At 41.4% G+C, this 19,256-nt stretch overlaps 1 protein-coding gene across 2 annotated transcripts in view; it reads left to right on the forward strand.

Annotated features, from left to right (window-relative positions):
* Window positions 1-19,256, forward strand: part of thada (THADA armadillo repeat containing) — a 110,474-nt gene that overhangs the window by 33,711 nt on the left and 57,507 nt on the right. For both annotated transcript variants that reach the window (XM_034122636.1, XM_034122637.1), the window contains 3 exons: window positions 2,408-2,497; window positions 8,485-8,616; window positions 17,344-17,512. In XM_034122636.1, coding sequence (XP_033978527.1) covers window positions 2,408-2,497; window positions 8,485-8,616; window positions 17,344-17,512 — 391 coding nt within the window. The remainder of the gene's footprint in view (window positions 1-2,407; window positions 2,498-8,484; window positions 8,617-17,343; window positions 17,513-19,256) is intronic.

The following is a 19,256-nucleotide window of genomic DNA, read 5'->3' on the forward strand; positions in this document are numbered from 1 at the left end:
AAACTGCACACTAATCTCCAACACACTTGTTGTGCCATTTGCCTTAAAGCTAATACAGCCACAGCTGTGAGCCCACAAACATGAGCAGGCCTTTCCCCTCTGCTCTGTCCTGCTCTGTGACCCTCACCCCTTTTACCCCCATCTAATCTGCTCCAACACGACCTCTGACCTTTGTCCTCCAGGCAGCAGAGTCTCAGAGTCCCCCCCCCCACCCTCAGAGGAGGGTGGGGGGGGGGGGGGGGGAGCACACACAATGTTGTGTCCTGTATTTGTTCCCATATGCAGTGTAAATCTGCAGGTATCCAGTGGTGGGATGTCATTTACTGAAGTATTGCACAATTTTGAGGTACTTTAACTCAGTATTTTCATTTTATGCTACTTCATTCTTCTGCTCCCCTACAATATAGAAGCCAATATTGTACTTTTTACTCCACTACTTTTATCTGACAGCTTTAGTTACTTTAAAGAATGAGATTATTAGCTAACGCAAAATATGAATCAACGAATAAATAAATAATTATTTATAATTATAGGCTGAAATATCTAGCATATATTATCCAATAATTTCATAAATATAATTCCAAAATGGGCCTGTACACTTAACAAGTACTTTTCATTTTGGTACTTTAGTCAATTTTTTTATTTATTATGTGGATGGAAAATATGACCTACATTTTTTTATTAAAACACCTACATTCACACATAGAGCCTACATTTAAAAATAATAATATAAGAAACTGCCTGAATAATTATTAAACCCACAAGAAAATATGAATGCAGGACTTGTGCATGCGTTCGTGCGTGCGTGCGTTCGTGCGTGCGTGCGTTCGTGCGTGCGTGCGTTCGTGCGTGCGTGCGTGCGCTCCCGGCCTGAGATCATGTGCTCAGCAGACCAGAGCTCTTCCCTTTAGCAACGGCTGGATTTAGACGCGCAGAGTTAAATAAAAACATTTTATTGGCCCTGAGGCTGAATGGCGGTTGCCGCAGTGAGACCGCCAGCGTTAAATATAAAGTTTGTCAATTTATCTACAGTTGTGTGAGAGAATACATACATAAGCACACGGTAACACACGGCGTAGCATATGTACATACACACAGTTTATTTCTGGCTGTATTTCAGGGTAAGCAAACATAAAGGCTGGATGTGTTTAGGTAGAGTTTTTGGCACAAGAAAACGCCTTATCAGCAGCAACCCCCCCCTCTGCTGCTTCTCCTTATGTCACTTTTTTGGACAGAGTATTCGAAACATATGAATTCAATCACAACTAATGAGGTAATTGAATGAACTGTAATTGAAGTTGGATCAACCACCAGTACTCCTGATTAATTCGACTCTCTGACATTGATTCATGTTATCAATTAGTTTTACGCTGCAGAGATGTGTTGCTTTTTGATACAGTGGACTTCAGGCTGTGTTCGAATACTATGCCTGTGTTTTAATAACAATATATGACTTTATTGTCATACAATATAATAGTTAATGAAAATCTTAAATCCCATTCTCCTCCAACAGTGGACAATAAAGGAAAAGCATAAAAGAAATAAGGAAGTAGAATTAGTGCAATAAAAAACATGAAAACAATGACATTTTCCTCGATATAAGCCCTCCTGCTCCCCATTTCAAACCTGACTCCATTTATCTTGTCATTATCAATTTTCAATCCGTTTTTTTTTCAACCGGGAAAATATGCAAAAATCAGGATAAATAATGATTGTGTTACAGTATGATGTTAAGCGTTACATTTGTCCCATCTCGACTCCTGCTATGCCCCTTTTCACTCGTCTTAGCCAAACTGCCCTGGCCCATGTTTGACTAGTAAACATTATTTATTTTCTTTAGACTTGCTGGAGGCCAATAAAGTTCAGTATTGAGCTGAACATGCTTCACTATGTAATCACTTACTTAGTGAGGCACTCCATTGCCAAGCTCCTGCCTACATGTTTGAGCGTATGATCCCTAATACAACCGGCCGGACACTTCCAACAAAAAAACAACAACTGTTGGCTACTCGTGTACCAAACGAGATCCCTCTATCACGTTAGATGTTCCTATTCTGTTGAAGGTTTCAGAAGACATCCATACAAAACAGTTTTTTTTTCTATCATTTGTTATACGGGGGATAACTAGCTGCTTCATCCTCACTGCGTTGGTGTACAGTGGAAGTGTTTCTGAATACATTTCTCATTATTGTTTTTTGTGTGATTGTTCTGTACATCAAGATGGCCAACGGTCAGTAAACATCCTTAATATATTATATTTCACCTTACAACATCGACTATAGTGGGAGTTCTACAAGCCTTAAAAACAGAGCTTCTGGGCTTTAGTGGTGAGAATCCTTGTTTTTGAAAGTATACATATAATGGCTCTTCTATTATTACTGTTTAACAAATGTATATTTCCCTTCAGGATGACGGGCCGGGAGTTCTTCACTCGCTTTCCCGCTCTCTATCCCTTCCTGCTGACCCAGCTGGAGGCGGCTGCCGGCACGGTGGAGAGGTGAGGTGGTCCTCCTCTTTAATCCACACACATGCAGCCCCTTGCTATGGCTTTTCACACTCCCCTGATCCCATTATAGCTTTCATTTGACTTGCACTTAAGCCATACTCGGAAGCGTTCTTTTTGTTTTCTGAAGCTGATTAAGCAGCGATGTTTTTTTCTTGTTGGACTAACAAGTGGGTGCAACTTTTCCATCAGTCTTAATGCTAGATTATGGAAACATGAACTCTGAACTCTTAAGCTATTTTCTCTAATCAAGCAATATTGCCCTAGATTAGGTTCTTGTGTGGGCTTCTCTTTCTCAAGATATCATTTGCACACCAAGACTTTACAAGCAAATAAAGTAAATGTCTTGTCGAGATTTAGTTTTTGCAGTGGGGAGGTTCATTGGCCTTATCTTTGTCAGCCTGAACTCCCTCTTTAAAAGCATCGCAGCCTTCCAACAGCTCCCCAGACGGCCTTATCTTAATATGGATCCAATTAATTGACCAGCTCTTTCACAATTCCCCTAACTCCATTCCGACCCTTGTTAAAACATTCGCAAATTTCCCACGGAACCAGATCCCGGTTGTCTGACTTCCCACATCAGCCACCCAAACACAGCGACCGCACCATGAAGCAATACCCAGCAGGACACAGACACAGAGCTGCTGTTAGTGGCTTCAGAGTCCTATGGAGCACAAGTGCATTTTCAAAATAGGTCACAATTCACGAAAGATTACAGAAATGAGATCATGAAGCAGAAAGAGGACTAAGTGTAGACATCATTATTCATTATGTACTATGTAATCCATCTTTCCTCCATGTTCTCCCCAAACAAATACATGTCGGTTAAGAATAAAATCTTGTGTTTAGAGATAGCATTAAAACCCAAACGGCAACAAAAGTCCCCAAAAGATGCCGGTTATGTTCATGATAGGCATACTTGTACACACATACACTACGTACTTTTAAGTGAATAACTCAGTTTGAAGTTCTTTATGCAAGATGATAATGAGGAAGCAATTCACTAAAGTAACACAAGAATGCTCACATACATTTTCTTGACATAAAACCATTCGATTGTTTTTACTAGACCCTTTTTTCCCTGGACAAAATTAGCTCACCAACACCCACTCACAATTGGTTTCTCTCTTCAATAATAAAGGTTAGAATTGACAGTAATTTCCAGAAAATGATGGACAATAGTCAAAGGTATTTATTAGCTCCAGCTCAATGAACATGAATGGAAACATGACACCCAGGTGGACACAGTCATACATATATAAATGAGATCTGGACAAAGTTATTTATGCACAAAACATGCATTTAATATTCTCTTATCGAAGCCACCAGGCTCCATTCAAAGAATCAGTAATACAACCTTTACAAGCTCAACAGGAACACAACTCTTTCTTTCTTCTGTTTAAACAAGGAGTTTGGTCAAGGAGAATATTGTCTTTGTTAATGTGTATTTTGGGTCTTTATTTATGATTTCAATCCAATTTGCCCTTCAGGGATTAATAAAGTTAATCCTAGTCTTAAAGAAACTGTTATATGCTTAAATTTTAAGGCCCGGACACACCAAGCCGATTTTGTCCGTCGATGAGCGTCGACACGCCCTACTCAGATTGGTGTGTCCCGCACCGTCGTGTCTTTTCAGCCGTGCCGACGCCTTTTCAGCCGAAAAAGGCGGCAAAAGAAATCACTCTGATTGGCTGTTCAGCTAGCGAATCAGTGCATGAGAAGCGAAACGGAAGTGAGGGACCCAAACAAACTATTAAGAAGGCAAATCTGAGATTTCCTTTAACTCCAGCTCTCGACACAGGTTGGGGAAAGCCCCATGAGCTTCTCGCTGTAGAGTGAAAATGGAACGCACACGCTATTTGTTGTTTGTTTATATCACGCAGTCTGTTCTTCTTCTCTCGGTGTATCACACAGTCTGTTTTCCGGTTGTTGCCTCTTTTGAATGACGAATACACACTACCGCCGCCTGCTGGTAAGGAGAGTTATTGCCACTCACACATGCGCAGTTCGTACGTGCTACTTGGCCGTCGGCTGAAGTCTTTGCGGTGTGTTCCAGTGCGAAACATGGCCAAGACGCAGGAGACGTGAGGCGACACAACAGTCGGGGTCCGTCTGTGTCCGTTCTTTGGTGTCAGCTTGGTGTGTCCGGGCCTTTAGCCACCAGACTATGACAGACTATGACAGAAAGTCATTTTACTGGCAATAATAATGCCATACCTGATCATTGCAAGACATGATAACTCTCCTAATTCTTTGTAAGTTTAAGTGGCAAAAGATCTAACATCTCCTTCCTATGTTTCTACCAGTATAAGTTCTGATTGATCTTCTTGCCCCTGCATTAGTGGCTGGAACTTTTGAGACAAGCCGAGTGTGTCTTTTGTCATTGTTGGGATTTTGGTAACTTGATCAAACTCCATTCTGTGGCCACGATGGGAAGTCCTCCAATCGCACCGTGTTAACTTGTATATCCACCTGCTTTTATATTTGGCCGCTATTTCCAAACACCAAATGAAGATGTAACCTCAATATGCTGCATCTCCTAGCATAGAGCTAAGGAGACTTTCCCTTTAGTATATTCCCAATGGCTTTACCTCAGTGTAGCACGCAAACCTGATTTATATCTGAAACTATTGCAGGTCAGTTCCCACATTTTAAAGTGATGGGCAGTGATTTGTTGAACTACAAACAGTCTTATCTGCCACTGCTTTTACTTCCAAAGAAAACCGTTTTCAAATCATACTCCAAGTACTTTCCCCTAATTTTTTAAACAAAACTGCTGATTTATCTGTCTAAAGCTTTAGTTTACTTTGGAACTTCTTTTGAGTCTCTGCTACTGTGTCCTGTTCTTTACGTTCCAAACGAAGAATAAAACCACCTAAGGTCAGTGTTCTGTTTCCACTCTCTTTAAAAGAAGTCAAACAAAAATAACCATTCATCAAACACCCGGGTACTAGAGATGATTGAGGACTTTAGGGAGAGAGGGCAGACATTAATAGATGAGCTCAGAGAAATTAAATGCCACAGACTCTCTCTCTCTCTCACGTAACATCAATGTCCCTGCCTCCAGCTGTATCCCAACAAGGCATAATATGTTTGCAATACTCCTCTCTATCCAACCCCCACCACAGCTCTGACATCACATCCTGTCTGTGACCCTAAACAAATTAGACCACTTACTAATTGGTCTGCTATTATCTTTCCCATCTTGCCGATCCACGTCAGTCCCAGCGGATGGTTCTGTGTGTGTGTGCTGTTGAATGAAGTAATGAAAAGCACAAGTTGTTTTTGCAGGGGGTCCGTTGTTCTGTCTCGCTCTAAGAGATCCTCATGACTAATGACAGAGCCCGGAGGACATATCGCTCTGCTGACACACACACACACACACACACACACACACACACACACACACACACACACACACACACACACACACACACACACACACACACTCATAAAAGCAGACCTTCCATACTTGCAGACCTGCAAAACTGCAGGCGCTTCCTTCAATGTAAACATAGTTTCCCCATGATGTTCCGCTGTTTTAAGCAAGCAGCAATCTTTGGTTATATAAAGTGAAGCCTTGTGGGGCCTCAAACCTGCTTTCTTCCTAATGGCCAGCAGGGGTGACTACTTGTTGCCGAAAGAAGCCCAATTTTATAGAAGTCAGCGAGAAAATGACAATTCTCACTTGATTTATTACCTCGGTAAACATTAGCTAGTTTGAATTATTCTCCATTACATATACACAAGCATCAATTTCCTGTTCTATACAGTAAGTAAAGCCAGTGCAGAACATGCTTTCTTTCAAATGGCCAGCAGACCCACCAGTTGCGAAAAGAAGTGTGATTTTATAGAAGTCTATGAGAAAATGAACCTACTTATAACTTAATTTATTACCTTAGTAAACATTATCGTGTTTCAAGTCTTCTTCAATACAGCATGATGTTCATTTTGTAAATCAAGGTCACATTTAGTTAGAAAATAAAGCATGACATTCTTTTGGGCGGGGCTACCTTATGATTGACAGCTGGCTACCACAGTGTCCCGCTGTGGTGTTGTCTGTGTTTCCCTCCTAAAGATGAACACTTCTACAGTACAGTAAAAATGATTGCAACATTTTGGTCGCACTAAAATGTCCTGTTTGGTTATACTTGCACCCTCGTCATTTCAAAAAACAAAGTGGAAACAGCCAATTTACAAAACTGAAAGCTCCAAATCCGTAATCCATGAACCATTTACTGGCATCACAGGACTAGGTCTGCTTCTTACCATTTTCGATTATAAAATGATAAAGAAGAAGAAGATATACTTTATGAATCCCTTACAGGGACATTTCTTTCCCCACTTGTGTTTACACACATTACACACACAGGGGAGGATATACATGCACAAACACAGAGGATATATACATGCACACACGCAACCACATGCAGATAGGAGAGGTGGCAGAGCAGAGAGGGTGCCCGGCGCCAAGGAAGCAGATTCGAGGTTAGGTGCCTTGCTCAAGGGCACCTCGGCAGTGGCCTTGGAGGTGAGCTGGCACCTCTCCAGGTACCAGCTGACTCCATTTTTTTTTTTTTGTCCGATCGTGACGTGACCCTACGGTTCCAAGACCAAGTCCCTACAGACTGAGCCACTGCCGCCCACAGTCTTAAAGTAATGCTGTTAATTCAAAAAATGTTTGAAGATAACCAAGATAAAGTAAACAATCTTACTCCAGGATAATAAAACTCACTGAGCCTTTGGGGAGTTGATTCCCGCTTTATTTATCCCACAAACAGCTGGACTCTTAAACCAGAACATGAAGTAAAACAACTGTTCTGAAGGCAAAGCATGGCCCTTCTCCATTTTAGATACTTGATATTCAAACAGTAATTTTCCTTACTTTGTAGTGTAATTGGACTTCTTGTCTGTTTCTCAATCTCTCTCCCTTCTTGCTCCACTGCGAGTGTTTCAGAGTGAAACTGTGAAACCGCTGGCAGACACAGACAGTTTCCATTCTGACTCAGTTGGCAGGGATGAGATTTGGATGGAGGAAAAAGAGGGAAGTATAAAAGCTCAGCTCAGGGACTGATGAGGAGATAACTTTATTATAATGTGGGTGGTTTAGGGGAATTCCTCCCTGTTATATGTGGGATTGAAACGTTGAATGTATGTGATCCCTATGGAAAATACACTCTCTTTCAATCTGAGAATTAATCCAAAAACCTTTCTCTTCCCAGTTGTTTATAACAGCTATTTTGTTGTTTATCTAAATATCACATACTATACAATTTGTCAATTATCAGATGAATGTATCCGAGCAAATTTACTCAAGTGATGTAATCAAATACTAATCCAAGTAACTTCTAATTAACTTGAATATTTTCTTTAAATGCTACTTTGAAATAAACTAAAAGCTGTATAATAAGCCAATGCTGACATATAGAGACTGCAAACCATCTTAAAAACAATATTGTATTCCTCATCTGCCAGGAACGATGAACTCTCCATAGCTGAGGGTACTTGTCAGTATTGAGATTTAGCATTAGCATAGTGGACGTTTGGATAGTGTGCAGTTTTTGGATGCAAGCAAGAGCTTTCTTCCACTATCAATCAAAAGATATATTGTAAGGCTGTGTCACCCACTGCCAGTTTCAAGTTAACAAGCTAACAAACAACATAAACAAACGGAGGCATACTACACCTAACAATCTCAAATGTTTGCTAGTTGATGGTTTTGGTATTCGACATACTCCTCTCAGAATCAAACATGTATGGCTGGATCTCTCCCATGTATCCTTAAATGGAGAAAAAGGACCAGATGCTAAACCTCATTTTTCCAGAGCTGCGTTAGATTTACGCTGACATCTGTATGTTTTGTATTTTATCATGTCTCACCTCGCCTCTATCTATGACTGCAGGTTTTGCACCCCGCTCTTTTAAGGTCATATTAATGTTGCACTCAGAAACCCTGACTGTGTGTGTTTGTGTGTGTTTAGTGACAGCGGTCAGGTGAAGCTTCACCCCAGTCTGTTCCTGCTGCTGCTGGTGCTCAGCCGACTCTACCCCTCTCCCATGGATGGATCTTCTTCACCTCTGGGACTCGCTCCGTTCATGCCCTTCATCATCAGGTCCGTGCTACACACACACACACACACACACAAAATATTATCTTTTTTTTTTTTCTGATCCCCGTTATTCCAAATTATTTGTATTAAAATAATTTCATAACCTGTAGTTTATTTACACCTGAAGGTTAGCATTAGTATTTCATATTCCATAGCTGTAACCTAAACATATTCAAGTGATTTTACAATGAGTTCTACTAAAAAACATAGTACTTCCTCCGAAACTGACAGAAAGTCCACACTGTGACATGTTTAGCTCACTACTGCATATTGCTCTTGTTCTTCTCCTTTGGCGTGTTTATTAACGGATCAAAATAAAGCTTTAAAGGTGCTTACCACCTTCAATGCTCTTGGAGATAATGTGAGCAGTCCGATATGTATCATGCATCCAACTCCTAGTTACCTGTGCAGCGACTCTTCTCCATGAGCAGCAGTATTACAATGAGTGTAAAGCGCTCTCTCCAGCAGAGCTCACCTCCCTTGTGTAATCACTATCAACAAGAAAGTATTTCCAATCAGCTGGAACACTCGTAGAGGTTAGAAAGATACATTAGCGTGTGGACTCTTATCAAATCCAAGAGGGTCACGCACCTGCTCTCTCAGCCATGAAAAACCTCTCAAACATTTCTCTGAACCACAACTACTCCTAAGTATAGAACAATCAGCAAGACAAAACACCTGCAGTCTAAACTCTCTAGGTGTGTGTGTTTGTTGATGTTGTTTTCACAGGTGCATCTTTGTGAACTTGTGTCTTACATAATTTCATTGCTGTTATTTACCACACATTCAGCCGAACCAAAAACCCTGTCCATGAGGCCATAGAGGTAATTAGCTAAAAAATAAGAAACATTTTGTCTGATTTTAGATATCTGCACACCAAGACAAACCACCAGAAAGTTGCTGTTTTGTTGCTTGTTCTGTCTCGTGTGTCAGCGGTTGATTAGATTGTAACCGTTTTATCGTAACTTCCCTCGCTTTTCACTGGGGAGTGAAGCTAACAGGCGAATGGGAAACTGTGGTTATAGCCTGCATTTGTTACGTTACCGAGTTGGAGAGCGCTACAAATGTTATTAGTACAAGTTCATCTACTGCACCTGCAGATTGTGCCTCCTACATTTATCGTATTACTCTTTGACCTACTCTTTTAGACCTATTGCATTTCCATCAGCACACCTTGCCTTAAGTAACCATTTATCTTTATTGTTACCTTAAACTAATGGCGCTTTTCCACTGCAGGACCTAGCACGGCGTAGTACGGTGTAGTTAGGCCTTGGTAGGCCAGGCTCACTTTATGCTGCCTTTCCATTACAGTTTAGGAACTGGGGTAGTAACTATAGTAACGCAGTGTAGACGGAGCCGTGACGTCATCTTCAATGCGAACCACAGAAAACCAACATCAGCCGTTAGCTGTTAGCACTCGGAGCTCACAGCTCCTCATATCTGTTCAGAAACTAGACAAAAGTTAAACAAGTACAAACCACAGACTGTCTGTGTCATGGCGAATACAGTCGCTGCTTTATTTATGTCTGTAGGCCGTTGTTGTGAGTGTGGACGGACGGAGCATATACAACGTTAGCTTAGCCTGATCGATCCGATCTCCATTCAGAAAACACGCATTTTAAAAGGTTTTTCGCCTGCCGTCTTGTCTGCAGACCGGTATCAGTATGTTGTTACTTCGGCATCATTTTGAAACGTGTATTACAAATTACAAACGTGTAAAATATGTGCATTTTGTTGTAGTTGTAGCCCCCTTGCCAGCGATTCTCTCCATTCAGCAGTCGGGAGTGTTTACGTCACTAGTTTAGCATATTCAGCCCGGTTGTTGGCCCGGTAAGAACCTCGATTTTGGAGGGCCAGAAAAAAGGTGAAAAGGTAGCCCTGAGCCGGAACTAGCCCTAGTGGAAAAGCAAATGAAAGTGGGCCGGGTTTGGCCTGCTAAACCATGCTACGTGCTGCAGTGGAAAAGTGCCATAAGTCCTTCATCTACAGCTCTGAAATATGAATTAAAGTATTTCCGAGTTGGTCTTCTATTTCAAAAACTTAAATTGTAAAACCTATAAGTGCTTTGTGTATATGAATGAAACCATGGTAGTCTAAACGGTGAGGCGAAAACACTTTCCCACAGCTGATTATGTTTTGTGGATGGAAATTGGTAACTGGGAACGATCATTTCAAGGTTCATTTATTGTCATTGTACAACAAAACAGTTACAACATGAGATACAGTTGTAGCCCTCCACTATGCTACATAAGAAAAGCCAAAGAAAAACAAAAAGAAACATATTTTATGGTGGAGTGTGGAGGACATCACACACATGCAGCATTTTTGTAGCTGCCAGGAATGTTGGTGATTTACTGCACATGTTACGCTCCGGGCTCTCAGGTGAACCCTAACCCTCTCAAAAGATATCAGCGAAAACACCCTTCCCAAAAATATAAAATATATAGCTCTATGTGTCCAGACAAGTTTTCACATGGTGAAATATTACCGCTTACTTTCTTTAGGTTCAAGTAAGGCTATGATGATAAGAGTTATTACAGCTGTAAGTCAGAGTTGTGTGTTTGTGTCACTGAGTGTGTGTTTGGAGGAGATGAGGGTGAGGTTAAGACCTTGAGGTAAGAATGCTCTGTTGACGGTTTTGATAACAGCACTTGTGGGTATTTGTTCATCCGTGTTGTCTGCTGCTCCATCACAGCTGACTGAACTTATTAGATTCAGCTCCTTAGCTGTTTATACACAATGATTGTTTCTCAAGAGGTTTTCATCCACTGGAGCAGCACTGCTCTAGGGATTGTGTTATCAGCCGTGGTCCAGACTCAACAACTACTTGATGTATTTCCATGATGTTTTACAGAACTTCCTGGAACCCAGAGAATAATGAACTTTGGGAATCTATGCCACCATGAGGTTGTGTTTTGGGATTTTGGGATATCTTAATATGAATGGGTACTACTGGGTTCATGCTCAACACCCCAGGATGAATTGTAGTAATTTTGACTTGAATAGATCTGCACCCTGTAAACACGGATTCTAGAGCTACTCTGAAGTTAATATGAGGCTTCTGCTGTATGTCACCCCTAGATTCCACCGGGTCCGTCTGCGTCGCGTTACGGTCACGTTACGGTCGCGTTACGGCTTAGCCGCGGCGTTCGCAAAGGTCGCGGCCACTCTAGTCAATGGGTGCTATTCCACCAGACGCGCCGCGTTACGTCTCAGAAGCGTCCCAGAAGCGTCTCGGCGCAGGGCTCCGCTCAAAATAGGATTCAAGTCTATTTTTCGACGCGACGCAAGGCGTTGCAGAGGCGCCGGGCAGGAAGTGGACCGGTCAGAGCATCCGGCCCATCCCCAAAATAAATTAATTTTGCAGACCCTATCCCTCCGTAGTCTTTCAAGTAGGAGGAGAAATGCCAGCGTTCTCCTCCGGTTTACAGGCACTGTGTAAATTATATATATATAGAATAATTATGATGATGAATGCATTTTTTTTTTACCACTAAAATACAGCAACACATCTTTGATTCATGTTGTTTATAACTGGAATATTACAGTTATTATTAACTTTGTCTGTACAAAGTAGCCTGTCCAGGAAATATGCCCAAATCAACAAAACTGCGAGCCCGGTAGGGTATGACACCGGAGGAGGCCGGACCAAAACGCAGACGCAGACGGACCCGGTGGAATCGAAAAAAATGTACAGTCTTTTTATCAGAAATTGCTTCTCCATGTTACAATCCCAACAACTACTGTAGCTCGTCCAAGGAAACCCAGAGGAGATTTTAAACAAAATATAACCGTAACTTTCGAGGAATCCACCTGAACAAACAAACTCAGTCTGTTTGAATCTCAAGCATCAGATAAGCTTTGATATTTATTGTGGCAAGGTCTTTGGGTTTTTTGTCCCCCATCAATCTAATGCGTGGATATTAGCAACTAAATCTGTATAAACAGTCCAATATATCCCAGTAGACAAGTAGACAAGTAGACAAGTAGACAAGTAGACCAAGGCTCATCATCAGGGCTAATACATCCATGTATATGATGCTACTTATTTGAAGTGTTTTATGCCTTAATGATGACTTGGGCTAGACAGCTCCACTGTCAGTGAGACACCAAATGGTCATCCTGTTTGCCTCAATGCATGCTGGTCAGACGGTGACAAATGGAGAGTGAAGTGGGATAACAAAGGGGCTATAAACATGAACCATTTGCAACGTTTCCTCAAGAACCCGTAAACTCTTAGAAATCAGCTCCTCCAAGTTACTGATGGTCTCGTTCACCAGACTCTTTATTTGAAATAATCAGTCGTTAAGTGAAGTCTTTAACTGGTGGATAGCTTGAGTGCTGACTTGCTGGCAGACGCTTCCTGTCAGAGAAGGTATGCTGAGCACACATCCACCCAAATGAAGCCCACATGTTGAAAATGTTAAATATAGCCACGCAGTAACTTCTTTGGCTCCAGCCGGGTTTCTCTTCACCATCCCCCCCCAACTCATCTTCCCGAGGCGTGTTGGGACGTGTCTGACGAGGTCGGCGACTGTCACCCCCCCCCCCCCCCCCCGTCTTCTTCTTCTACCTCCCTCTCCTCAAATGATCTGACCCGCCACCTCCAAGGATCAGATGTTGCTTCTCTTCTGTTGACAGGTCTGAGCATCACGTCTCGTAATCCTCCCCCTATACCTTTCCATCACACGGCATCCTTATATCCTCCAAACACCCCCGCAAGATTGTTGACATATCTGCGCTGCGTGGCCTCTGCATGCGTCACACCTGCCTGGGTAATAACGAAGAGCTGAAGATGACGAAAAAGAGGGGGGAGTGTTCTCTCTTTGCCCTTAATCTAAAGCATCTGAGAGTGCTGAGATAAGAGATTGATGTCCTGTGATATCCAGTCCAGGCATCTCCCCTCACCTAACCTGCCTCACTCCCTTTCTTTCCTTTCTTGTCTTCACTGAGTCGTAACTCATTTTCTTGGTCAAGGTTATGCCCATAAACCAAAGAAAGGCTTCAAAAGTCTACTTTCCAACAAAGATTCAGTTCATTTTACCTCACAAACCCTGCCGTCTCTTTGGTTCCGTTTGTCATCAGGATTACAACTCGCAGAATTTTAAAACGATTTGATGAAAGGCCAAATTAGAGCCTATACAAGTTAGTATTAGAATCCTGATCACGGGGCGGACACACGCATTTGTTTGTATCTTTTGGAAACAGCCTTGGCAGATGTCGGCGCTCTCTGGATGCTCTTTTCGTTGCTCTTTTCGTTGCTGAACTTTTGTATTCCCCGATCAAATTTCTAAATGTTAACTGATACTGTACCTTGTGTTGCATTCTGGGTCATTCTAAAAGAAGATACTTATTAGAATATACTTTTTTTGTAATAGGGTCTAAGGTATGGTCGTCCTAAAGTTGTATTTATGTTCTATTGAACATATCTATCTACAAGAACAAGTTAAGACCTAAAACCAGCAACTTGCAAGCATTTTTAAAGTATTGTTATTCATGCTTTTATATTCACTCCTAACTACCCAAGGATCTACTGTATACATCTTTCAAAAGTAGTTAAATATACAAATAATTCAATCTGTTGAAAAAGGTTTTTAATACAAGCGTTACTATCAGATCTTTTTTCTGATACAATAAGTCAAATACTCGTTCAACATTTCTTGATAGATTCCTTGGTAAAGCCATTTTACGAACACAAATACCAAATGTTCCTCATTCTACAGTTTCTCGAACATGAGCAATTTCTTCAGTTTTTTTAAACCATTTCAGCCTAAAAACCTTTAAGCAATTTAAAGACCTCACCCTTGCTTTGCAAAATTCCTGATGTTTTACTGTCATGATTGATACATTTAATTTTTTTTTAAAGAGATAAATCCATAATGAACAGAATCAAAGAGTGCTGGAGCATTGCCATATTTTTTTAGCTCAACCCGTGAGTTAGCGTAGCAGTCTCATTTAGCCAATTGTTAGCAACCGCTTTTTTAAGACGCGTTAAAGATTCAAGACGCATGTATGGGGTATATATAACTCGCATACAGTATGTTGTCTGGTTAAATGCTAATTTATGGACATTTCCAATAGTATCTTATTAATACTGCCACTGGGGGCACCAAGGACATTTTCAAATACTCCACACGGTAGATTGACTAAAAATGAAACAATTAAAATGTCAAACAAAGTAAAGAACGGTTGTCTTCAGCAACATCATTTCCATGCAAAATAAGACAAATCATCCTAATTATGTCACCACTTCCTTTCCTAACATTCTTCAGTGACAGACATGCTGTTTTGTGTTGTTTCATCAGCATGCTACAGTGTCTGTGGTGCAAATGACTCTCTCAGTTCTCCAAAATGAGCCCCAGATGAGTCTCGTCCAATGCCAGTCCAACAGTCTGTGACCCCACAGGAGACAGCCCTGTTGCTAAAATTACACCCTTCCAAACTGTCATTTCCTTTTGCTAAAGTGTTTCAATGGGACACATTAGCGCAGATAGTTAGCATATGGGCCTGGGAGGGGTGGAAAGTGGAGAATGGACAGAATTTGGTCATTAAACCCATTCTGTAGTGTGTGTGTGTGTGTGTGTGTGTGTGTGTGTGTGTGTGTGTGTGTGTGTGTGTGTGTGTGTGTGTGTGTGTGTGTGTGTGTGGTGTGTGTGTGTGTGTGTGTGTGTGTGTGTGTGTGTGTGGTGTGTGTGTGTGTGTGTGTGTGTGTGTGTGTGTGTGTGTGTGTGTGTGTGTGTGTGTGTGTGGTGTGTGTGTGTGTGTGTGTGTGTGTGTGTGTGTGTGTGTGTGTGTGTGTGTGTGTGTGTGTGTGTGTGTGTGTGTGTGTGTGTGTGTGTGTGTGTGTGTGTGTGTGTGTGTGTGTGTGCTGTGTGTGTGTGTGTGTGTGTGTGTGTGTGTGTGTGGTGGTGTGTGGGTGTGTGTGTGTGTGTGTGTGTGTGTGTGTGTGTGGTGTGTGGTGTGTGTGTGTGTGCGTGCGTGCGTGCGTGTCAGGCATATCATTTACAGGCGTGTAGAGCTCAGGATTGCAAACTGCTGTCTGTCTTTGATTTCTTGTGTGTGTGGCTTGCTCACAGCAGGTGGAAAAGCATTTGTTGACTTGTTGCTTCAAACAGTCCTTTCTTTGTTGAACCTCTTTTATTTTCCCTCGTCTTTTACATTAACAGTGGTTTGTTTTTTTGGAGAAATTATTTTACAGATAATTAAAAGCTTGTCATTATTAGCTGCAGTAAGTTTTGACTTGTTTCTCGCCCTCATGAAGAATGTACATAGCTCTATTTGTGTATCTTTTTTACATCTGCATACATTTAGGATTTCAGGCAATGTTCTTTTGTGCCAAATACAGCTTCAAGGCCCCTCCACACAAGCATAATCTTGGACATATACAGCTCCAGAAAAAAATTAAGACACCGCTGCAAAATGATCAGTTTATCTGTACTTACTATTTATTGGTATAAGTCAAGTGATTAACAAGAAGCCCTAAAACCAAGCTGCGTTGTTTACATTTTTGTCACCCAACAGCTATGTGACCACCAATATCTAAGTTTTAACTTCCTAAGTAAAAACATTAGTATTGGTGCCTTACAATGTATATGAACCACTTTTTGTGGTTTCTGACCTGTTGTCATTTAGAGAATATATTGACAGAAAATGTATATATATTTTTTATTTAGGAGAAATTTCACTAGTTTACTGCCTATAAATAGTCAAACCACAAAAACTATTATAATTGCCGTCGTCTCTTAATTGTTTTTCTTGTATGTTCTTGAAACTCCTGGGTGTGTATATCCTTAATGTCTTTTAAAGACAGTATTCACATTGGCAGTCAGTTCATATTTGTAATGATCAGTTGTAATGTTAGCCTTCTTGCTAACTATCTCTGGTGAAGACAGCTGGTACAGTAACAGCAATAATGGCCGTCAGGATTTTTGCGGATTTACCTTGAACTACAGCTATCCGTTTGTTAGCACATCAATTCTTCCTCTTTCCTTCACTAGCACTAACACACACACCCCCACCCCCCCTTCGTCCCTCTCATCTCATTCAGGTCCTTTTGGTCATGTCCTTCCCTCATGTCGGCTACAGCAGTGTTATGACATTGGATAAGGAAAGACTATCAGCTTGTAAACAAGGTTAATTTTAGCCTGCACTCGGGGTAACTGGCCACATTCACCATCACCGGTGGAGACTGTGTGTGATGTGTGCTTACTGAAAGAAAGAAAATAGGAGGGAGAGGAACATATGTGGGTAAAACAACACAATATTGATTATTTCCATGATAGTTTCAATAAGTTTGATTTTAAGTGTGTCCTCTGGGAGCAATTTAATGTTCCGATCCTTTGCTTTAGCAATAGAAGCACGACAAATGGAGGGAAAACAGGGGGATGTTACATAATGTATGCAGTAATAGTGACCAAATGTCCAAAATAAATACTTCCAAATGAATCTCATTTGTCCATGACATAATGTGGCTGCAGAACAAAATAACTATTTTAACAGATAATCACAATACATGCAGTCATTAAATCATTTTTCATTCAAAAGTTACTCCTGGGAAATAAATCAACTGGACCACCAACTGGAAAAAATGAAGGACGATATAACTTCCTCCATTAACTCAAAAATACAATCTTACGTAACACAAGACTAAAAGATAACATTGCAGCTATCCGTGTAACATGATGTAAATATCTTTGAATGACACTAATGGTGCAGCCTCGTGTGTTGCAGATGCGGGCGCTCAGCAGTGTATCGGACCAGAGAGATGGCGGCCCGGGCCCTGGTCCCCTTCGTGTTGGTGACCCAGGTCCCCTCCACCGTGCACACGCTGCTGCAGGAGCTCCCTGCTGAGCCTGGACCCACAACCCAACACAACCACATCCACGGGACGCTGCTGCAGGTCTGCACCCACGCACACACCAACACAAACCAATACACTCGTATATACATAACATATGCCATAACATTCAGTGGGGTCTGTAATCACAAGTGCCCTAAAAAAACTAAAGTGCTTATTACACACAAAGCTTCTCAAATGTGAAGATTTGCTGCTTTTCGCCGTTTTTTATCATTTTAAATTCAATAGAAAAAGTAGTTTTAAACGAAATATACACGTATACGTCAAATACATTTTTCCTGCAAAATAGTTTTAAGTTTATTCTATTTAAGCAGATGTATGTTCAAGTGTTTAATTTTCCTCTAAGTTTGGTTGAAATAATTATTTCATACTATAAAAAGGGGTTGAGACAGCTGGGATAGACTTCTCTTTGTAAAGTATTCACGGAGCTAGAAGCTTGGAAAATGTAGGAATGTCAAGAGGTTAGTAAGGGTTAGCTCAGCATTTCTCAAAGTGTGGGGCGCAGAGATGTGATAGGTGGGTCGCGAATGGACGCGATGAACGGGAGATTTTTTTATTTTATTTATTATTTATTTTTTAAATAAATGTTTTGGACCTCAGGCCGGAATCGAACCTGGGTCCTCGCGGGCGGTAGTGGACTGTTACAGCTGGAGACTCGCAACGGCGGTGGACTTTCACAGCGCCGCTGCGCCGGACCCGTCGGAGCCTCGCAACGGCGGGTGTTTGCGGCGGCGGATGCGGTACCGGCGCAGCGGCGTTGTGAAAGTCCACGGCCCACCTATGCCAGAGCCAGCAGCCCACCGAAGGCATGCAGCCCACCAACGGCAGCGGCCCACCGATGGCCAATCCGAGCCTGCTCACACACACACAACTGAAACCAAAATCATTTACAGACGTATGTAAAAATCTCTCATACACACATGTGAAACGCTCTCTCACACACAACAGCGTTGCAGTCGGGAAGAAAAGCAATGTGGAGCGGCACCTCACCACTTCATAAGGAGTTTAACCGTGACACTTTTCGAAATCCCGTTTGTGTCCCCCCACTTTACAAATAGGCATATGTTTATTATAATTTTTTAACGCAAGCCGTCATCGCCACGGAGGAGCACACAGCCTCTGTGAGCGAGCGAGACAGAGAAAGAGCGAGAGAGCACACCTTTATCTATTTAATATAGCCTAGTTGTAAAAAATAATGTAAGAAATCATTCCAATGTGTACTATAGGACAGTAAAAAAAAACGTTTAAAAGGGGAGTGATTAGTAAAATATGCATAAATAAAAAGAAAGAATGCTAACTAGGTAACATAAGATAAGAATAAACCAGTTTAAAAGATTTGTTATTGGTTGTGATCATATTCTAAAGATGTTTGGATTATTGAAAAGTATACAGCTCCCTTTCATCTGAGTGTTGAGAGCTGTTTCCATCAATTCATTTTGTGCTCAAAGTGCACCAGATTGATGCTTTCACTTCAACATTTAAAAAAACATCTTCACAGGGGTGCATGCCCCCGGACCCCCCTAGAGCATGTGAGGTCCACCCCCAAATAAAGCAGGTTAAAATAATTAGATTGCATACATTTTACTTTAGTAAACACTGAAAACGGGTCCCACAGACCCAAACAGCACACAAAGGTTAAAGGTCAGCATATAATAATGTTAAAATGTGCTAAATATATACACTGCAAAAAAACAAAAAAAGAGGAGTAAAAGTAGCTCACGACTTGTTTTATTTTGTGAAAGTAGCTCTCATCCTAAAAAAGGTTGGAAGACCCCTGTTATAGAAC

The sequence above is a fragment of the Trematomus bernacchii genome, unplaced genomic scaffold, assembly GCF_902827165.1.
Source record: "Trematomus bernacchii unplaced genomic scaffold, fTreBer1.1, whole genome shotgun sequence".
Lineage (NCBI taxonomy): Eukaryota > Metazoa > Chordata > Actinopteri > Perciformes > Nototheniidae > Trematomus > Trematomus bernacchii.